This window comes from Oryctolagus cuniculus, chromosome 15 (assembly GCF_964237555.1).
Source record: "Oryctolagus cuniculus chromosome 15, mOryCun1.1, whole genome shotgun sequence".
NCBI lineage: Eukaryota > Metazoa > Chordata > Mammalia > Lagomorpha > Leporidae > Oryctolagus > Oryctolagus cuniculus.
The window spans coordinates 64931689-64950410 of NC_091446.1; the positions used below are offsets into that span (position 1 = coordinate 64931689).

Consider the following 18722-nt stretch of genomic DNA (forward strand, 5'->3'; position numbering starts at 1 on the left):
GCCCCTGCACCAGCATAGGAGAGCCTGACGAAGCTCCCAGCTCCCGGCTTTGGATCAGCCCAGCTCCAGCTGTTGCAACCATTTGGGGAATGAACTAGCGGATGGAAGACCTCTCTTTCTGTCTCTCCCTTTATGTCTGTGACTCTGCTTCTCAAATAAATAAATAAATCTTAAAAAAAGATGGAATAATAGGAGCTGGCATTGTGACATATCGAGTAAAGCTGCTGCTTGTGACACCAGCATCCCACATGGCTGCTGGTTTGAGTTTTCCAATCCAGCTCCCCACTAACGTGCCTAGGAAAGCGGCGGAGGATGGCTCAAATCCTGGACCCCTGTATCCATGGGTGAGACCCGAAAGAAGCTCCTGGCTCCTGGATTCAGTCTGGCACAGCCCTAGCTAACGGCAGGAACCCAATTACTTGGGCCATCACCGCCGCCTGCCAGGGTCTGTGTTGGCAGGAAGCTGGTGTTAAGAGCCAGATCCAGGAATCAAATCCAAGCAATCAGATGTGGGATGTGAATATCTTAACTGCTAGGCTAAATGCCACTCCCTCTGCTTAACTTTTTGAGGGTGTCCCACACCTGGCTTCTACAATGGTTGCATGGCTCTATAGTCCCACCAGTAATGCATAAGAGTTCCAATTTCTCTATATCCTCATCAACAATTGTTATTTTTCTCTTGTTTGAATAGACATCTTAAGGGGTATAAGATCCCTTTGGAACACAGTGCTCCAGAAGTCTGATATTTCCAGACGCCCAAGGTCTGCTCCTCCCCTCAGAGATTCAATAGCCGCTTCCAGCTCTGAGAACTGGCATTTTCCCGTGGCAGCAAAACAAGCCCTGCACACGAGCAGCCACTGTGCTTCTTTCTCCCTTACTCTTTTGTCTCTCTTCCAGGTTCTGAAGAGCTGCCCATGTCTCTGCCTTTTCTTATGCAGAGTTCAACTAAGAAATAAGACAGATTCCAAGAAGACTATATGTTCAACGTCTTTAGACTCACAATCTTCGGAACTTCTTTTTCCACAAACTCTTCCACATTAGAGTCAACTATGTTGACTCTATGAGAACCAGCTTGGGCTTTGACCCGCCAATGACCTCAGGACTAGAACAGTATCCACAAAATCGGGCAAAATAGTTTGCTGGTCCCACCAGGACTCTGAGGGTGAGTGAGGGGGCATCTTGCATTCTTCTGGCTACTACCCCTAAGCTATGTGAATCAGGCCTCCCTTCAGCCCCTCCTTTGCCGAGGCTCCTATTCGGTGGCTTAGGTCTCCAAGACAGACTCTGGGTGTGGTGATTCACCTCCTGCGTGATCCTCATGACTCCTCAAGGGGAACTCGGAGACCTGGAATTTTGGTCAGAATTTTCTGTTCATATTCCCAGAACCCAGGATCTCTGGGGCAACATTTGTTTATATTGTTTAATACTTACATCCTCTCTATGGGCTGCTGATGTCCACAGCAGGGCACATGAAACCTGTCTCATAGGTCCACACCAAACCTGGGCCCCTTGGGCTGCATACATCCTGAATTTGATTCAGTCCACGCTTTGCTCCTCTGATTAAAGATACTTGGAGTAAATTCCTTTTTCTTTCAGCCTCTTCTATCTTCTGCAAAAGCAGGTGGAAAAAATGTCCTTGTATATTCCACAAAAGGGAAAACAGGCTCACGGAGGGAAGTGACTCAGCCAGGTTCACAGATGGTGTCAGCAACCAAGCTAAGAGAAGTGCTCCAGTTTATGACTCTAAAACCACAATCCGCACCAAGCATTCGCCTACTTCCTCGAGAGGAAGCTTCAACTCACGCTTGGAGATGTGGCCTTTGGACTTGACAGGTGCCATGGGGATTGGCTGGTTCTTACCAGTTGAATCCATGAAGCGGGTGAACTTCAAATACGGATTTCATGATAGAGACTTTTTCTTCTAATTAAAAAAATATATATTTATTTTTTCGAAAGGCAGAGTTATAGAAGGAGAGGGAGACACAGAGAGAGGGATCTTCACTCTCCAAATGGCTGCAACAGCTGGAGCTGGGCCGGGCTGAAGCCCATGTGGGTGAGAGGAACCCAAGTAGTTGAGCCATCATCTGCTACAGGTGTCCCAAGCAGTAGCTTAACCCACTGCACCACAATGACCACCCCTAAAATTTATTTATTTATTCAAAAAGCAGAGAGACATAAACGCAGAGAGAGACAGACATAGAGATACTCCATCCACTGGCTTACTCCCCAAATGCCTACAGCAGCTGGGGTTGGACCAAGCCAGAGCCAGGAGCTCAGAACTCAGCACAGATCTCCTACTTGTGTGGCGGGGACCGAACCACTTGAGCCATCATCACCTGCTGCTTTTAAGGGCGACATTAGCAGGAAGCTGGAATCCAAAATGGAGCCAAGACTTGTACCCAGGACCTCCAATATGGGATGCAGCATCCCAAAGGTATCTTTTTTTTAATGTTTAAAGCTTTTATTTAATAAATATAAATTTATTTATATTATAAATTTAATAAATATAAATAAATTTAATAAATATAAGTTTAATAAATAAATTTCATAAGTACAACTTTTGGATTATAGCGGTTCAACCCCCCATCCCTGCCCTCCCACCCCCAAACCATCCCATCTCCTACTCCCTCTCCCACCCCATTCTTCATTAAGACTCATTTTTAATTATCTTTATTTATAGAAGATCAACTCTATAGTAAGTAAAGATTTCAACAGTTTGCACCCACAAAGACACACAAAGTATGAAGTACTGTTTGAAGACTAGTTTTACCGTTAATTCTCGTAGTAGAACACATTAAGGACAGGGGTCCTACATGGGGAGCAAGTGCACACTGACTCCTGTCTTTGATTTAACAATTGACACTCTTATTTATGATGTCAGTGATCACCCGGGGCTCATGTCAGTGATTACCCGAGGCTCTTGTCATGAGATCCAAAGGATATCTTTTTTTTTAAAAAAAAAATTATTTATTTTTATTTGAAAGTCAGAGTTACACAGGGAGAGGAGAGACAGAGAGAGAGAGAGAGGTCTTCCATCCGATGGTTCACTCCCCAATTGGCCGCAACGGCCGGAACTGCGCCGATCCGAAGCCAGAAGCCAGGAGTCCCTTCCCGGCCTCCCATGTGGGTGCAGGGTCCCAAGGACCTGGTCCATCTTCTACTGCTTTCCCAGGCCACAGCAGAGAGCTGGATTGGTAGAGGAGCAGCCGGGACTAGAATCAGAACCCATATGGGATGCTGGCACTTCAGGCCAGGGCATTAACCCACTGCGCACAGCGCCGGCCACTCAAAGGGTATCTTTAACACTGCCAGACACCCCCAAGATTTCCTCCCTTTTAAGATTGAATAATAGCCCATTGTATATATTTATCACATTTTTTAACCATTCATCTGTCGATGCACTTTTATGAGTTGCTTACATCTCTAGGCTACTATGAGTAGTTCTGTTATGAATATGAGTAGGCAAATACTTCTTGGAGACCTTGCTTTCACTTCCTTTGCATACATACTCAGAAATGGGTAGCTGGATCACTTGGTTCCCCCAATTTTTTGAGGAATTTCCGTATAGTAGTTGTACCATTTATAATCCCACAAATGGTGCACAAGGGTTCCAATTTCTCCACATCCACCAATATTTATTATTTTCTGGTTTTGTAGTTTTAATAATAGCAATTTTGTTTAAGGCTTTTTAATTGTTTTATATGATACCCTTTCTCTTCCTAATCAGATTTCAAACTTCTTCAGGCAGGAATCTTGTTCTGTTCTTTTGTGCACCCTCAGAACCCAGCACAGTGCTAAACATACCTCAGGTATTTGCAAATACTTTTTGGCTGATTGAATGAATTAATCATTTTGAATTGAGATCAATTCTTTTATTTTTAGAACTTGGGTAGAATTTTCTTTACAAATAGAATACGCTTACTGCCACTATATAGACTGAGCAAGTCTTCAGAACATAACACAATGATCAGAGTCTGCATGAAGATAAAGTTCCTGTTACTTCCTCTTTGACTAAAAATACAAGTTTTGTAGTTATTCCAGAAGGTGCTGGGTCCACTGGTACTGGGGGTTGCTCTATCCAATCTGCAAAGGCACAATATCCTGGAAATCCAACTCTATTGAGGTGGAACCAGAAAACCCCAGTAATAAAACATACCATGACTACCACCACCACCATAATGAACAAAAACTGACCTTGAAAAGCTCATTAGAGAGCCAGTACAGGGACTTTGAGGAAATATCACAGATAGAATGATATACCTGTAAGCACAAGCATTCTCAACTCTGTTTTGTTCTAACATCCACTTAGTTTCCTCTAACTTTCTGGAGATCTTAAGAGAATCATTTCCTCATCCGCAGCTGTAACATTATTCTTTACAGTCTTTTAGTTTCTATACTAAAAGTCCCTCCATTTAGCCATCCGTTTGGCATTTTTAAAATGAAGCTATCACTAGGAATCTAAAAAAAGAACAAGTACAAAAGTACTGAAGCAATTAACTTTCTGAGACTAGCTTTAATAAAATCGCCTCGGGGTGGTTAAGTTGGCACAGGCCCTCAGGTGTACATCCCCTCCCTTGATTCATCCCAGTCTGGGGAACTCTGCTCAGAGTCTGCCCTGCAGTCTGGCTCTTTCCCACCTGTGTTCTCATCTGAACTACATCTCAGAGAGTGGGGTTGGAGTAGACGCACCAGCTCACAGAAAATTTGTGGTTTATTGTGGTATTTCCTGGTGCAAAAATAAACCAACACTCCCCAGACATGCATTGGCATACTGGAAAAAGGTGACTTTGGTCATGGGTGGGGGGAGGTTGGTGATAAGAATCCCCTAGGATGTATAATAAGAATCAGATTATTGGGCACTGTCTTGGAGCTAGTGAATCAGAATTTCTAAGGAAGGAATCTGAAAATCTTTAATTTTTAATTTTTAAGCCATGTGAGTCTTAAGTTTGGAAAATATAACACTAGCGAGTATTTCTTATTTCTGTTATCTGGGAAGAGACAACTGTAGTGGTTATCAACAAGACTTTGGAGGAAGAAATCTGGGTTTAACTGGCCACGTATTGGCTGTGTGACCTTGGGTAGGTTCTTTAACTCTTTAGAGTCCTGGTTTCCTAATCTATAAAGTAAGGATGGTATATCCCTCACTAATAATTAAATAAGATAATTCATACAGAACTGTTAGCCTGAGGTGCATTAAATAAAAACATGCTCAATAAATAGGTATGGTTATTATTTCTCCACAGAAAAACCCTAGGGTGTTTTCACCATATAAATATGGGTGAACAATGGTTATGAAAAAGGAAGACTGGCACAGATGATTCCAGGGATCCACACAGATACAAAAAACTCAGCCAAAAATCCAATGATCACTTCTCTGTCTAGACTCAGTAGGTACAACTGTGGCTGGCTGTATCAATCAAAAAGAGTTTTGTTTTTTTGTTTTTGTGTTTTTTTTTTTTTTCAAACTCTGGCTCAAGTTGGGTAGGCAGGAATGCAGACATGACAGCTGGGGCTCTCCAGGGATGTCACCATGGGTTAGAAATAGGAAGATTCCCAGCTAAAAGGACAAGCATCCCCAACTTCCTGACTAAATATGATATTGGCTCAGAGACAGTTCTCCAAACCCGGGATCAACTAGTTCTTGGTGTGAGTCCTAGCTCTACCGTTTACTTAGAGCGTGGCATTGGGGAAATTGCTAAAACCCTGTAAGTCTCTGTTTTCTCATCCATAAAGTGGTGTTGTTAATGGTACCTTTTTAAAATGGTGTCATTAAGATTTTAAAAGAAAATAAGGCCGGCACCGCGGCTCACTAGGCTGATCTTCGCCTTGCGGCGCCGGCACACCGGGTTCTAGTCCCGGTCGGGGCGCCGGATTCTGTCCCGGTTGCCCTTCTTCCAGGCCAGCTCTCTGCTGTGGCCTGGGAGTGCAGTGGAGGATGGCCCAAGTGCTTGGGCCCTGCACCCCATGGGAGACCAGGAGAAGCACCTCGCTCCTGCCTTTGGATCAGCGTGGTGCGCCGGCCGCAGCGCACCAGCAGTGGCGGCCATTGGAGGGTGAACCAATGGCAAAGGAAGACCTTTCTCTCTCACTGTCCACTCTGCCTGTCAAAAAAAAAAAAAAAAAAAAAAAAAGATTTTAAAAGTAAATAAATGTCATGCAAAGAAAAGTTGGTTATTGTTATGATGATCTTTGTATTAAAATATCCTCTTGGAGAAAACAGACATCTTTTTCTTTATTTCCTACCACACTTTCGACCTTCTATGTTCCTAGGGTAAACAAGGAGCCTCCTGGCTGGCAGAACACCCCCTTACTGTTGCTCCTACTACTCTGCACACGCGTCTACCTCCAAGAGCTCTTGCTGTGACCCTGTCCCTCTTTCCACAGACATCATGCATTTAGTCCTATGGTGCCTTCTAAAAGGAGAACATATTCTCCCAAAGACGTGGCTGCCCCCAAAACCTCTCCGCTGCTTAGAGAAAAGGAGCACCTTCTGCAGGGGAGATAGGAAGACAATGAGACTGGGAGTAGGCGTGGAGGGTGGTCAGGAAGGGAGGAACTGAGGGTTCAGAATAGGAGAGACGAGGATGGAAATGTGTCATGAGGTTCTTCAAAATCTGTAAATTCTGAATCTCATCATTTTCGGTGAATGAACTCAGATGATTCACTTCCCTTCATTAGACTCTATTTTCCCCCTCTGTGGCATGCAAGGGGAAGTGTTTGCACTTGTTTAAAAGCAGAAAGCATATAGAATCCAGCTTGGGAGAGCCATGAGCATATCATGTGGCCTATGGATGTTGTCATTGGTTTTCTTCTTCTTCTTCTTCTTCTTATTTTTTAAAGATTTATTTATTTATTTGAAAGTCAGAGTTACAGAGAGAGAGAAGGAGAGGCAGAGAGAGAGAGAGAGAGAGAGGTCTTCCATCCTCTGGTTCACTCCCCAATTGGCCATGATGACTGGAGCTGGACGATCCAAGGCCAGGAGCCAGGAGCTTCTTCTGGGTCTCCCACGCAGGTGCAGGAGCCCAAGCATTTGGCCATCCTCCACTGCTTTCCCAGGCCATAGCAGAGAGATGGATCAGAAGTGGAGCAGCCAATACTTGAACAGGTGCCCATATGGGATGCTGGCACCATAGGCAGCGGCTTTACCTACTGCACCACAGCACCGGCCCCTGATTTTCTTCTTAACAGGATACTTTAGTATTTCAGCTCCTAGCTGACCATATTTCCTTAAATGTCATTGACTTCTTGGGAATTTTCAGCAACTCCACCGTTTCTGGTTTCCCATGTGATCGTTTTGTTTGGGAGCGCCTCTTAGTTTCGAGGTAAGCATGTATTGCTATGCAGCATGACAACCTGAGCATGAAGCGTAAGTTCTAGGACCGGGGTCTGACTTTGGTTACTGGTAGGGGATTCAGAATCCAGAAAATCTGGAAAGTCATGACAAACCCTCCTTTAAGGGAAAAAATTCCTGACTTAGAAAATAACTGGGTTTGGGTTAGTAACAAAGAAAAATTTGGCGATGGTTCCAAACATCCATGCAGAGGTCCGAGCTGAATGGCCTGGGAGAGGCTGGGAACGGGGCCAGTGATGGTGGTGGTGGGGTCATAGGCCGAAGCTGGAGGGACCAACAGTTGATGACAGTTTAATCTCAGGGTCTAGCCCCCGGGCTCATTGCTTTCCATTAGTAAGCAAGCAAATATGTGGTTTCCCTCCACCCCTTTCCACAGGCCACTAGGGGCCCAGCAGCTCCAGCACCACCCCTATCATGTTACAGGGCCAGACGTGGCTTTCAATGCCTGCTGCTGCCAAGCCAACTTCATCCTTAACACTAAACATTCAGGGAGAAGGGGATCCTTAAACTCAAGGGAGCCATGTTATTGGCTTCAACGTCTCCTTTCCAGAACGTCCCAGGACTCTGTCTGTCTCATGAGTAATAGGGAAGGAGAAGGGTTTCAGGCCACACAGACATAGACACAAAGAAGAGGGGGAGGCAGTGGGAGTCAGGCCTGCGGGGGCGAGCAGCACATGCAGCTGTGTGTCCCAGCTGCCTAGTTGCTGGGAATTGCTGGCCAAGGACACGGCATCCCCATTTAATTGGAATCTTGGAATGGATTCTAGCATGACCTGGTCTTCGGGACCAATACAGCCAGAAGGGAGAGCAGGCACTCAGGATAGGAATTACAAGGTTTACAAGATTCATCCTTAAATTTCTCTACCATCTAGAACTGTGCTCGACACACAGTAGGTCCATGAAAAATGCTGAATGAATTAATGAAGGAATGAATGAACACTTTCACACACAGGGGTGATCTCATTTCAATCTGCAAAGTGAGGCACAGGCATGGCAGGTGTTGCTTCACTTTGCAGGCAGGAAAAGCGGAGTCCAAAGAGTTAAGTGACTTGCTTACATCATTCATCTTGGATGTGGAAGACTCAAGGCTAGAAACTATGGCCTTTCTATAGTATCATGTTGAACATTCTTAGTATAGCAACCCAGGAATACATCCTATGACTCAACGTGAACTTCCCTTTGGTTCCCACTGATCAGAAAATAGCCCTTCAGGGGCCCAGTTTCCTGGACACAACCTCAGGTCCAGATTCAGATAAGCTGCTCCTCCCTGCACACCTGGCATTTGCCTGCTCTTTTATGAGCAGCTTCTGGAAAGGGGTCCTAATTCACATCTAACTCAACCATTCTGGACCTCTGAGACACAAGGGCAGAGAGTTGGTGGCTTCCCTCTGAGAACCAGGAAACATGATATCATATACATCCAGTTCCTTATTTTATCACCCTCAATAGAAACTGCACATAGCCTAAACCACAATAAAAGCTCCTGGATTTTAGGCATGCAAATAACTTGTGATATAGAGAGGGCATTTTAGGAGCTCAGAGCCTAAGCCCAAGCAATGTTTCTGGAAAGAGGTCTCCAAAGCCAACAGGAAGGCTTCCCTGAGCTAAGACATCTTACATCACGTGGCCCTTCTCTTTATAGCATTCTCTCTCTTTATGGAGATGGTGAAGTATAGAGCATGGGAACAAGGATCAGAAGACCTGAGTTCTAGTGCTGGCTTTGCCGGTTAGCTATGTGTCTTCTCCTCCTTCATTTTCCTGATTTGCAAAACACAAACAATATTGTCCAGTCCATATCGTAAGGTCATTTAAAGTTTCAAGCTTAATATACAGAGCACAAAAAAGTAATGTATATGAGTGAAACTGAAATTTTGAGATTTGATTATTGTTTATAGCCCTTGTCTCTGCTGTTGAGGAACAGTGGTTGTTCTACTTACTATTTGTTGAACTGTTTATTTAGTGGAGGGTTAAGCTTGTGATTACAAACTAAGTTGAAAGTATGTCATTGTAAAAATTAAAAGAAAAATAAGAAAGGAAGGAGCAGGGAGGGTGGGAGTGAGGGAGGGTAGGGTGGGAAGTATCATTATGCTCTTAAATCTGTATATATAAAATACATGAAATTTGTTCCCTTTATATAAATAAAAAAGAGCAAAGAAATAAAAAGAGTAATGGTTTGCACCAAAGTGCCTTCAAACACAAGACAAGGAACAAACACAAAAAGGAGAAGCCATTACTACTTCTTATGACAAGAAAAAAAAATGACAGGGAGGAGGGAAGCCTTCAGGCTGCTTTAAAGCTCTCTGTTCCTACTCGTTTACCGACTCATTCACAGTAAAGAACCTAAATGAACCAGGCTTGTACCAAGCACCAAGGGAGAGACAAAGCTATAGAAGATGTGACCTTTGACCTCACAGAACTAAGAGTCTAGCAGGAACGCTGCACCATAAGATGGCCACGAAGATTTCAAAGAGTGCCAAAGATCATCAAGCAGAAAAGGAAGTTCTGTGAAAAGTTGGAGGCTCCAGGATTGTTCACCCAGGTGAACAGGGGCGAGAATGTGGGGCTGCATAACGGACTCTGGGCCTCTTTGTCCAGGAGGAAATGAGGTCATCCTACTCTCAAGAATCAGCATGACAGCCTGTAGCCAAGTAATCTGGAGTCATGAGAGCTGCAGGGGGCGGGGGGAGGCAACGTGAATCACAGCAGCCTGCTGGGGATTTCCTAATACCTGCCTGAAGAGTTTCGGGGTAAGTCCTCAGGCTGCAACATCTCTGTTTACATTTTGATCACATTTATTTACAATCAATGGGTTCTCAAATCTAAATACTACTGGCCACAGATTTTAGAGGAAGTAGCAAGACTGCTTCTGAGACCTAAAGTACTTTGGACTTAGTTGTCCCTTGGGAGGCTGGCAGCTCAAGGGGCACAGAAAAACTAAGAGGATGTTGGGTCACCTACCTCCCTAAAGCAGGATGGTTGATTTGCCCTTTGCCCATTCAGATTCCAGCATCGTGAGTCCTCTGGATGGGGTGGAGCAAAGGGCCCTTCCTCCTTCCAATCCTCCTAGCTCTTTTCCTGCCTTTCTTCTGCTGCTCTCACATGCACCCAGACTCAAGGTGCAGGTTTGCAAGGCAGCAAACTGCTATAAGCTTATGAAGGGAAAGGGACCAAGCCTCAGCCCCCTAGTGAATTCCAGAGACTCAGTCTCTTCCCTATGGAGCCAGTCCTGCTGGGTGGCATCGAAGTGACCACAGGCTCTAGTTTCTGACTCTAGGGACAAGAGATGGAGGGGTAACTACATCAGAGTCCCTGCTGTGCTCCTCCAACTGTGCTTGCGGTATGTGTGTGCGTGAGTGTGAGTGTGCACAAATGAGTGTGCTCAACCTCAGGCAGGAAGGGAGCATGGAGTCACACATGGTCAGTCTTTCTGGAGGTCAATTTCATTTCATAGATAGTTGCTTTTATCTTAATGGAAACAAGGGTTCATCAGGAAGTAGAATGCTAAATACACATGCATTTAAAAATATGTAATTATCTTTTTGGATGGGTGATACAAGGATGTGTCTTTAAAACTTTAAACTGGGGCCGGCGCCACAGTTCAATAGGCTAATCCGCTGCCTGCAGCGCCGGCACACCGGGTTCTAGTTCCGGTTGGGGCGCCGGGTACTAGTCCAGGTTGCTCCTCTTCCAGTCCAGCTCTCTGCTGTGGCCCAGGAGTGCAGTGGAGAATGGCCCAAGTGCTTGGGCCCTACACCCACATGGGAGACCAGGAGAAGCACCTGGCTCCTGGCTTCAGATCATCATGGTGCAACAGCCACAGCACACTGGCTGCAGCGGCCATTGCGGGGTGAACCAATGGAAAAGGATAGACCTTCCTCTCTGTCTCTCTCTCTCACTGTCCACTCTGCCTGTCAAAAAACAAACAAAAAAAACTTTAAACTGGGACCAGTGTTGAGATGTGGCATGTTAAGTCACCGCTTGTGACATACTGGCATCTCCTGCCTGAGTGCCAGCTTGAGTTCCAGCTGCTTCACCTCCAGTCTAGCTCCCTGCTAATGTGCCTGGGAAAGCAGCCAGAGATGGCCTAAGTACCTGGGACCCTGCTACCTATGTTGGAGACCTGGATGGAGCTGCAGGCTGCTGGCTTCAACCTGGCCAAGCCCTAGCCATTGTGGCCATTTGGAAAGTGAACCAACAGTCTGAAGATCTCTTTCTCTGTCTGTCACTCTGTTTTTAAACAAATAAAATAAATATTTTTTTTAAAGCCTAAAAGGGCATACAGTGAGAAATAAATACTTTTCCTATCTTGTTCTCTAGTCCTCTTCCTACCCCTCCATAGCTTCCTGCCTGCATTTTAATAAGGTTTTACCGTTCCACTGTTTTTATTAACCAACTTTATCTTTGCCCAAGCAAATAAACAAATTGTTCATTACAAGAACTTCCCCAAAACTCATCAGCACTTCTACAGGAAGCATCTATGGCTTGCATCCTAAGTCTTTGTTCCCACAGTCCTACAATATCATACTACTACCCTCAAGCTTTCGGAAGCCCCCACTTTCAAAGACTAACCATGAACCAAACTGCAAACTCCCAGTAAAATCTGACCTTGCCTCTCCCGCTCTGACATCACTGTAACTCCTTGACCGCCGGTAAGCAATCAGCTCAGCCTGTCTTATCCACTGGTTTTATTTGTAATATCCGGGGATCTGACAGCCCCTGTTGGCAGGAATCTTTGTGTTTGTGTTAGGAAGCGGATGTTATATGCATTTTTCACGCTGACAAAGAGACAGCTGCATACTATGCCCCTATACTGGGGGTCTGAATCATTGCCTAGGCAGGTGGGGGCCGAGGGTGGAAAGGTTGGGAAGAACTGATTGCAGGACTCCTGAGAAGGCTTCAGAGTTGGGAGGGTGTTTCCTGAGTTCCTTCTCCTCGCTGCAACTCAGCGCCCCCAGCCCCGGCGCGGGCTCAGGGCCAGGTGAACGGGAAGAGAGCGGAGAATTTATACGCCTTCGGACTCGCCTCTTCTCCTCCGCTGGGGATCGTGCTCTTTGTTAAAGTTTTCGGAAGCGCACGGGGTTCTAGTCGCAGCAGTCCGCAGGGAACAGCAGGAGAGGGCGGAGAGTGCAGCCTGCGCTCGGAGCGGGGGCGGGGCCCGGGCCTGGGCGGGTCCTCATATACAGCCGGCGTCCAGCGCCAGCAGCACAAGGCGGAATCTGGAGCGCCGGATCTGGGCTGAGCGTCCACCTACACCCGCAGCGCAGGTCCGCATCCTCCTGCCGCAGCCACTGGTGAGCAAGGGTGGTCCCAAGAGCGTCGGGCGGGATGCGCAGCGGTCCCGGCTCCCGGGCGCCTGCCTTTCCTCTACCTCGGGCTGCCGGGCTGCGCAGCGGCTGCCGGCAATCCCTGCTCCCGATCCCAAGCGTTCCCAAGCGGGTGCAGGTCTAGGATTCTCTGAGTCTGCAGTCCCCAGACAAGAGAGGTGGCTGGTCCTGGGGAACCTAGTCACCGAGGGCTCGGCCCGCAGGAACCTGGGGCTCCTCCCTGTGCTGCAGTAACCCGCACTGGCGGCCTTCTCGCTCTTCTGCTTCTTACCCTGACTTCTCCTTCCCTTGCAGAGCCGCTGTATAGGGCCCCAGCCTCGCCACCATGAGAGTCCTGCTGGTATGCCTGCTTCTCTGCGCCCTGGTCGTGAGCGACTCCGAAGTGAGTGACTTTCCTGATTTGTCTTGTGTCGCAAAAGGGGGTGTGCAGGACCCCGAATAGCGCCAGGGGAAGGGGAGATTCACTTAACAGCCTTGCCAGACTCCCCTGAGAGAATAGGAAAGGTGAGGCAGTGGGGGCTTTGAGAACTATGGGGGCTTGCACTTGTGGGCAAGGGTGGAAGAACCCCCAGGACTGCCCCAGTTTGAAGGCACCTACTATGTAAAGCTCACTTCATTCAACTCATTTTTCTCTACTGGAAACCCATGATTTTCCATGTGGAGGCTTGTTAGATATAAACAGGGTGAGGGGAGAGAGAGCTGGCCAGAAGAGTGGATTTGGGAATGGTGCCAGTTTATCCACTCCCTGGAGTCCCAGGAGCATGAGACCTTCGGTGACCTGCCCCTCTCCCCCCTCTCTTCCAGGGAAGCCATGAACTTCACGGAGTGTCTGATGCTTGTGAGTATCCACCCCTTGCACAACAATTGGCTGCACAGGCATCTTGGAAAAGCCTTAGAGGGCAGCCACTCCTTGTCCCTGCTGCAGAACTGCCTCCCCTCCTCTACCGTGCTCCAGCTCCTTGTTTACCCTACCTTTGTACTTTCCAGCAAACTGCGGCTGTCTGAATGGAGGAACATGTGTGACCTACAAGTACTTCTCCAACATTTGGCGATGTAACTGCCCAAAGAAATTCCAAGGAGAGCACTGTGAGATAGGTATGGGGATCCTGACTCTAACCTGGAAGAGGAGGCACAAGAGATTGCGGGACAACGAGAGATGGGTGGGATGCAAGCAAAGGCAGGAGTTAGGAGCTGCAGGTGGGGTGGGTGACATCTTCCTTGCAATGTGGTATATACAGCCAAACATAAACACATGCACAAAGAATCTCATGAAGCAGTGGCTGCACAAATGTGAGGTGGGGTGGAAGGAGAAGCTTTGCAGTGTCTTCTGCCCTATCTGAAAGCTTATTATCTCTAAAATGCCGGTTATGCATTTCCTCCTTTACTAACATTTCTTGTCCTCGGATCATTCTGTAGATACATTGAAAACCTGCTATCATGGGGATGGTCACTCTTATCGTGGAAAGGCCAACACTGACATCATGGATCGACCCTGCCTTGCCTGGAACTCTGCCAATGTTCTTACGAAAACATACCATGCCCACAGACCTGATGCCCTTCAGCTGGGCTTGGGGAAACACAATTACTGCAGGTGAGGAAGAGGATGGTAAGGACCTGGAGTCACCCTATGGCTTCACAAAAGCCCTCATTACCAACCCCTTCTCCTACCAGAGTGCTGGCCAGAACATGAGACAAGAGAGGTTTCTGGTTGAGTCATCCCTGGAGGGGAAGGGAGGATGCAGGGAGGACAGTGTGGGTTGGAATGACATCCCCTACCACTCCATGTTGCCAGGAACCCAGACCACCAGAGAAGACCCTGGTGCTATGTGCAGGTTGGCCTAAAGCAGCTCATCCAAGAGTGCAAGGTGCATGACTGCTCTTCAGGTGAGTTTCCCTGGCCTGTTCATCACAGTGGAGTGGAAGGGGACAAACTCACGTGTCCTCTTCTTCCATCACAGAATGAGTGATGAGGGAGGCCTGCCTGAGTGGGCTATTTTATCTTACCTGCCTCCCCAAGACATTTCTCTCTTTCTCCTTTAGGAAAAAAACCTGCCCTTCCTCCAGGAAAATTGGAGTTTCAGTGTGGCCAGAAGGCTCTGAGGCCCCGTTTTAAGATTATTGGGGGAGAATTCACCATCATTGAGAACCAGCCCTGGTTTGCAGCCATCTACAGGAGGCACCGGGGAGGCTCTGTCACTTATGTGTGTGGCGGCAGCCTCATCAGTCCTTGCTGGGTGGTCAGCGCCACACATTGCTTCATGTACGTCCCTCTCTAGTCTCTCAATCTTCCTCCTCCTGCACCCCAAACACATCCCTTTCTTCTTCCCAGCAAAGTACTCCACCTCAATTCTGTCTCACTGAAACATCTGTCTCCTGGCCTTGAGGACAAGTCATGCTTGGAGGCCACTATGATGGGGAGGAGGAGCTGACAGGGTTTCATGAAGTCAGATTGTCTGACAGGTCTTACCTCCCACAGTAATCACCAAAAGAAAGAGGACTACATTGTCTACTTGGGTCGGTCAAGGCTTAACTCCATGACACCTGGGGAGATGAAGTTTGAAGTGGAGCAACTCATCTTGCATGAGGGCTATAGCGCTGACACACTGGCTCATCACAACGATATTGGTGAGTGGAAAGCCCTCACCTGCCATGATGATGATGGCTGTGGAAAGAGGAGCTAAGGAGAGAACCAAGTGGGGGCTAAGGTTGTAGAGCAACTTGAAATCCCTGCTTCGTACAACATGAGGAATGGTGGGAAGTCAGAGAGAAATATATGAAGGCCCTGGTGCTCTTCCATAGAGACCCTGAATTTCTCTCAACTGGTGCCTCTTCTGAGTGGAAATGGCTATGGGTGAATATGGCTTGTGCTGGGAATGTCCTGTTCATGCAAATTAGAAGAAGATATTCCTACTGCTGTTAGATGAAGCCTTATATAGACGCAGAATTTGGACAGTAGAATCTTGGGTTGGATTTTAGCCCAGTTCCCTCAGCCAGGGTTTTTTTTTTTTTTTCCAGGAAACAACCTGTACAGCTGTGTGCAGTATTCCTGGCTACCCACACATTTGTCAGTAGCCGGACATAGTCCTTAGGGTATAGGAGGCTTCCAAGTGACAAGCTACCAGCACACCTCTCTCTGAACCCTAGCTGACTTAGGGGTAGACAAAGTCATTTCTTCAGTGTTTGGAGGGGGAAGATGGTGACCACCTGAATGGGTAGTGATCTTTTCCCTCTGCCTACCTCCCCCTCCTCCAGCCTTGCTGAAGATACTTTCCAACAATGGCCAATGTGCTCAGCCATCCCGGTCCATACAGACTATTTGCCTGCCCCCATGGAATGCTGATCCTAATTTTGGCACAAGCTGTGAGATCACCGGCTTTGGAAAAGAGAATTCCAGTAAGTGACATCTGGGGTTGACCGAGAGGGTCTTGGGGGAGCGTTGTGACCTAGAAGTGAGCTCTGAGTGATTACGTGAAGACTGTGGAAACATAGATGGAGAACTATGGAGGCAGAAGTTGGGTCCAAGGATGGAATGGGAAGTGTTTTATGGAATGACGGGCCACAAATGCAACCAGATGGGAGCTATAGGAAGAGTGAAGGCTCAGTTTGGGTGGGAGAAGACTAAGAGCTTTTCCTGACTGGGACACAACACAAACTCCCCCGTTTCCTCCATCCAGCCGACTACTTGTATCCGGAGCAGCTGAAAATGACTGTGGTGAAGCTGGTTTCCTACCAGGAGTGTCAGCAACCCCATTACTATGGCTCTGAAGTCACCACCAAAATGCTTTGTGCCGCTGACCCACAGTGGGAAACAGATTCCTGCCAGGTGAGTATTCCAAGCATCTATGTCAGCCCCAGAACTCCTGGGTCTGTCCCTGCAAGCTGTAGGGAGTCTCTGTCAAGCCAATACCCCAAGAGGATCAGGAACTCACGTCTTTGGCGATCTAAACCAATCTTTATGCATTTCCTAAACATTTGTCATGAGCCTGGATCTGTGCTAGGTACTTCAGATTACTGTGCAAGTGTCTTCCAAGATCTTAGAAAGAGGAAATAGTAGAAGACAATATAATTCAGAGCTCAGAACACAGTGTGGATTATAAAAGATAAGATGTTTAGGAGAGAGAGGTAAATGACAACCAGATGGTCAAGGAGGGGAGGCTTTGAAGAGAATATGACCTGATAGGGATTTGAGGAGGCAGAGGGAAGGAAGGAAGTTGGTTTGGTTGAAAAACAAAATGAGCACACATACGCCAGGGTGGGGAAAAAGTAGGGTCTGGGAGTGTGGATGGAATGGTTGTAGGTGACAGAGCTTTGAAAACTGAGCAGAGGGCCGGTGCCGCGGCTCACTAGGCTAATCCTCTGCCTGTGGCGCCAGCACACCAGGTTCTAGTCCTGGTTGGGGCGCCGCATTCTGTCCTGGTTGCCTTTCTTCCAGTCCAGCTCTCTGCTGTGGCCTGGGAGTACAGTGGAGGATGGCCCAGGTCCTCGGGCCCTGCACCTGCATGGGAGACCAGGAAAAGCACCTGGCTCCTGGCTTCAGATCAGCGTGGTGCGCTGGCCGCAGTGGCCATTGGGGGGGTGAACCAACAGAAAAGGAAGACCTTTCTCTCTGTCTCTCTCTCTCTCTCACTGTCCACTCTGCCTGTCCAAAAAAAAAATAATAATAATAATAATAATAAAGAAAAGAAAAGAAAAAAGAAAACTGAGCAGAGGATTTTAAACTTGTGGTAGCAATGGGAGTCACTAAGGACTTTGGCTCTATGAACTTCTCCCTCACTTCTCAAGCATGGTCAGATGATGGGATCTGAAGACAGCCTCCCCACACTTCTCTTAGGGCTCATGTTTTGTGTCTTTGGCTTTCCAGGGAGACTCAGGAGGGCCCCTGGTCTGCTCCGTTCAAGGCCGCATGACTCTGACTGGGATTGTGAGCTGGGGCCGTGGATGTGCCTTGAAGAATAAGCCAGGTGTCTATACAAGAGTCTCACGCTTCCTGCCCTGGATCCGTAGTCACATTGGGGAAGAGAATGGCCTGGCCCTCTGAAAACTTCCAGGGAGCCAAGGAGGAAATGGGCACCACCCACTTCCATACTGACCGTCCTTTTTGCAGTAGGATCATCTCCATCAGCCACAAGGAAGAGAATACGGGGATAGGCTCTGCAAAGATGGTTTTGCTTGTGCTGCCCAGCAGGGCAAGTGACAATAGCTTCAACCTCAGACATGTGTGCCTGGGTGCTGGCCACCCAGACCCCCCTGGCCAGGTTGGAAGGGTGGTCCTGATTCAGGATGGTAGTTTGTCTTTTTCTGGACTAAAGCTTCCTGGAGTTGAACAATGGCTTCTCCTGTGCATGGGTGCGATTGCTAGCTCCCTCAACAATGGTCATTCATGAGGCCCACTCTTGGGAAATGAGTAATTTCCCACTTAGGAAGTGTAACCGTTGAAGTCTCTTGAAGGAACTTGGCTGTTGGGGGAATAGCAGTCTGGGAAGCAGTGACACTAATAACTTAAGGGAAGGGCTCTGATACTCCATGAATGTATCTACAAATACTATGTATGTGTATATATTTGTGCCCTGATGCTTGGGCTATGAGTGTTAAGTGTGAGCAAGAGCTGGTGTGTTCCTGTGACAAAAAGTCTAGATATTTCCCTAAATTTTGTGGACTGTGACACCACAAAGAGGGTCTGTCTAGAGAGGCTGTGGGTCAACTCAGGTCTCTTGGGTCTCCCACATGATGCCTGTGAATGTATCATTCTGAGGCACAACCTGTGACCAGCACTAAATGTCATGATTTCATTTCACATAGTTTCTCTTTCTTGGCCAGTTACCCTCAAACCTAGTTCATCCAATCCTCACTGGGTGGGGTGAGGACCACTCCTGTACACTAAATATTTAATAATTATATTCTACTATTTTAATTTATATCTATTTTTGTAATTCTGAACAAAAACAATCAATAAAATCTGATTTTTTGAAGATTTTGGCTTCTCCTTGGTGCTTGTAGGGGAGGGGAGGAAGGGATGACATGTTCCTCAGAGTTCCTTATGGGACTAC

General features: G+C 47.2%; 1 protein-coding gene across 2 annotated transcripts; it reads left to right on the forward strand.

Moving 5' to 3' along the window:
- Positions 1–12541: 12541 nt before the first annotated feature.
- Positions 12542–18644, forward strand: PLAU (plasminogen activator, urokinase). Of its 2 annotated transcripts, none has more exons than XM_008269903.4 (11): positions 12542–12615; positions 12970–13057; positions 13480–13513; positions 13663–13770; positions 14092–14266; positions 14468–14559; positions 14716–14935; positions 15152–15300; positions 15928–16068; positions 16350–16498; positions 17537–18644. In XM_008269903.4, exons 2-11 carry the CDS (start codon positions 13001–13003, stop codon positions 17711–17713), a joined length of 1302 nt encoding a protein of 433 aa, XP_008268125.2. In that variant the 5' UTR covers positions 12542–12615; positions 12970–13000; the 3' UTR covers positions 17714–18644.
- The last annotated feature ends 78 nt before the right edge of the window (positions 18645–18722 follow it).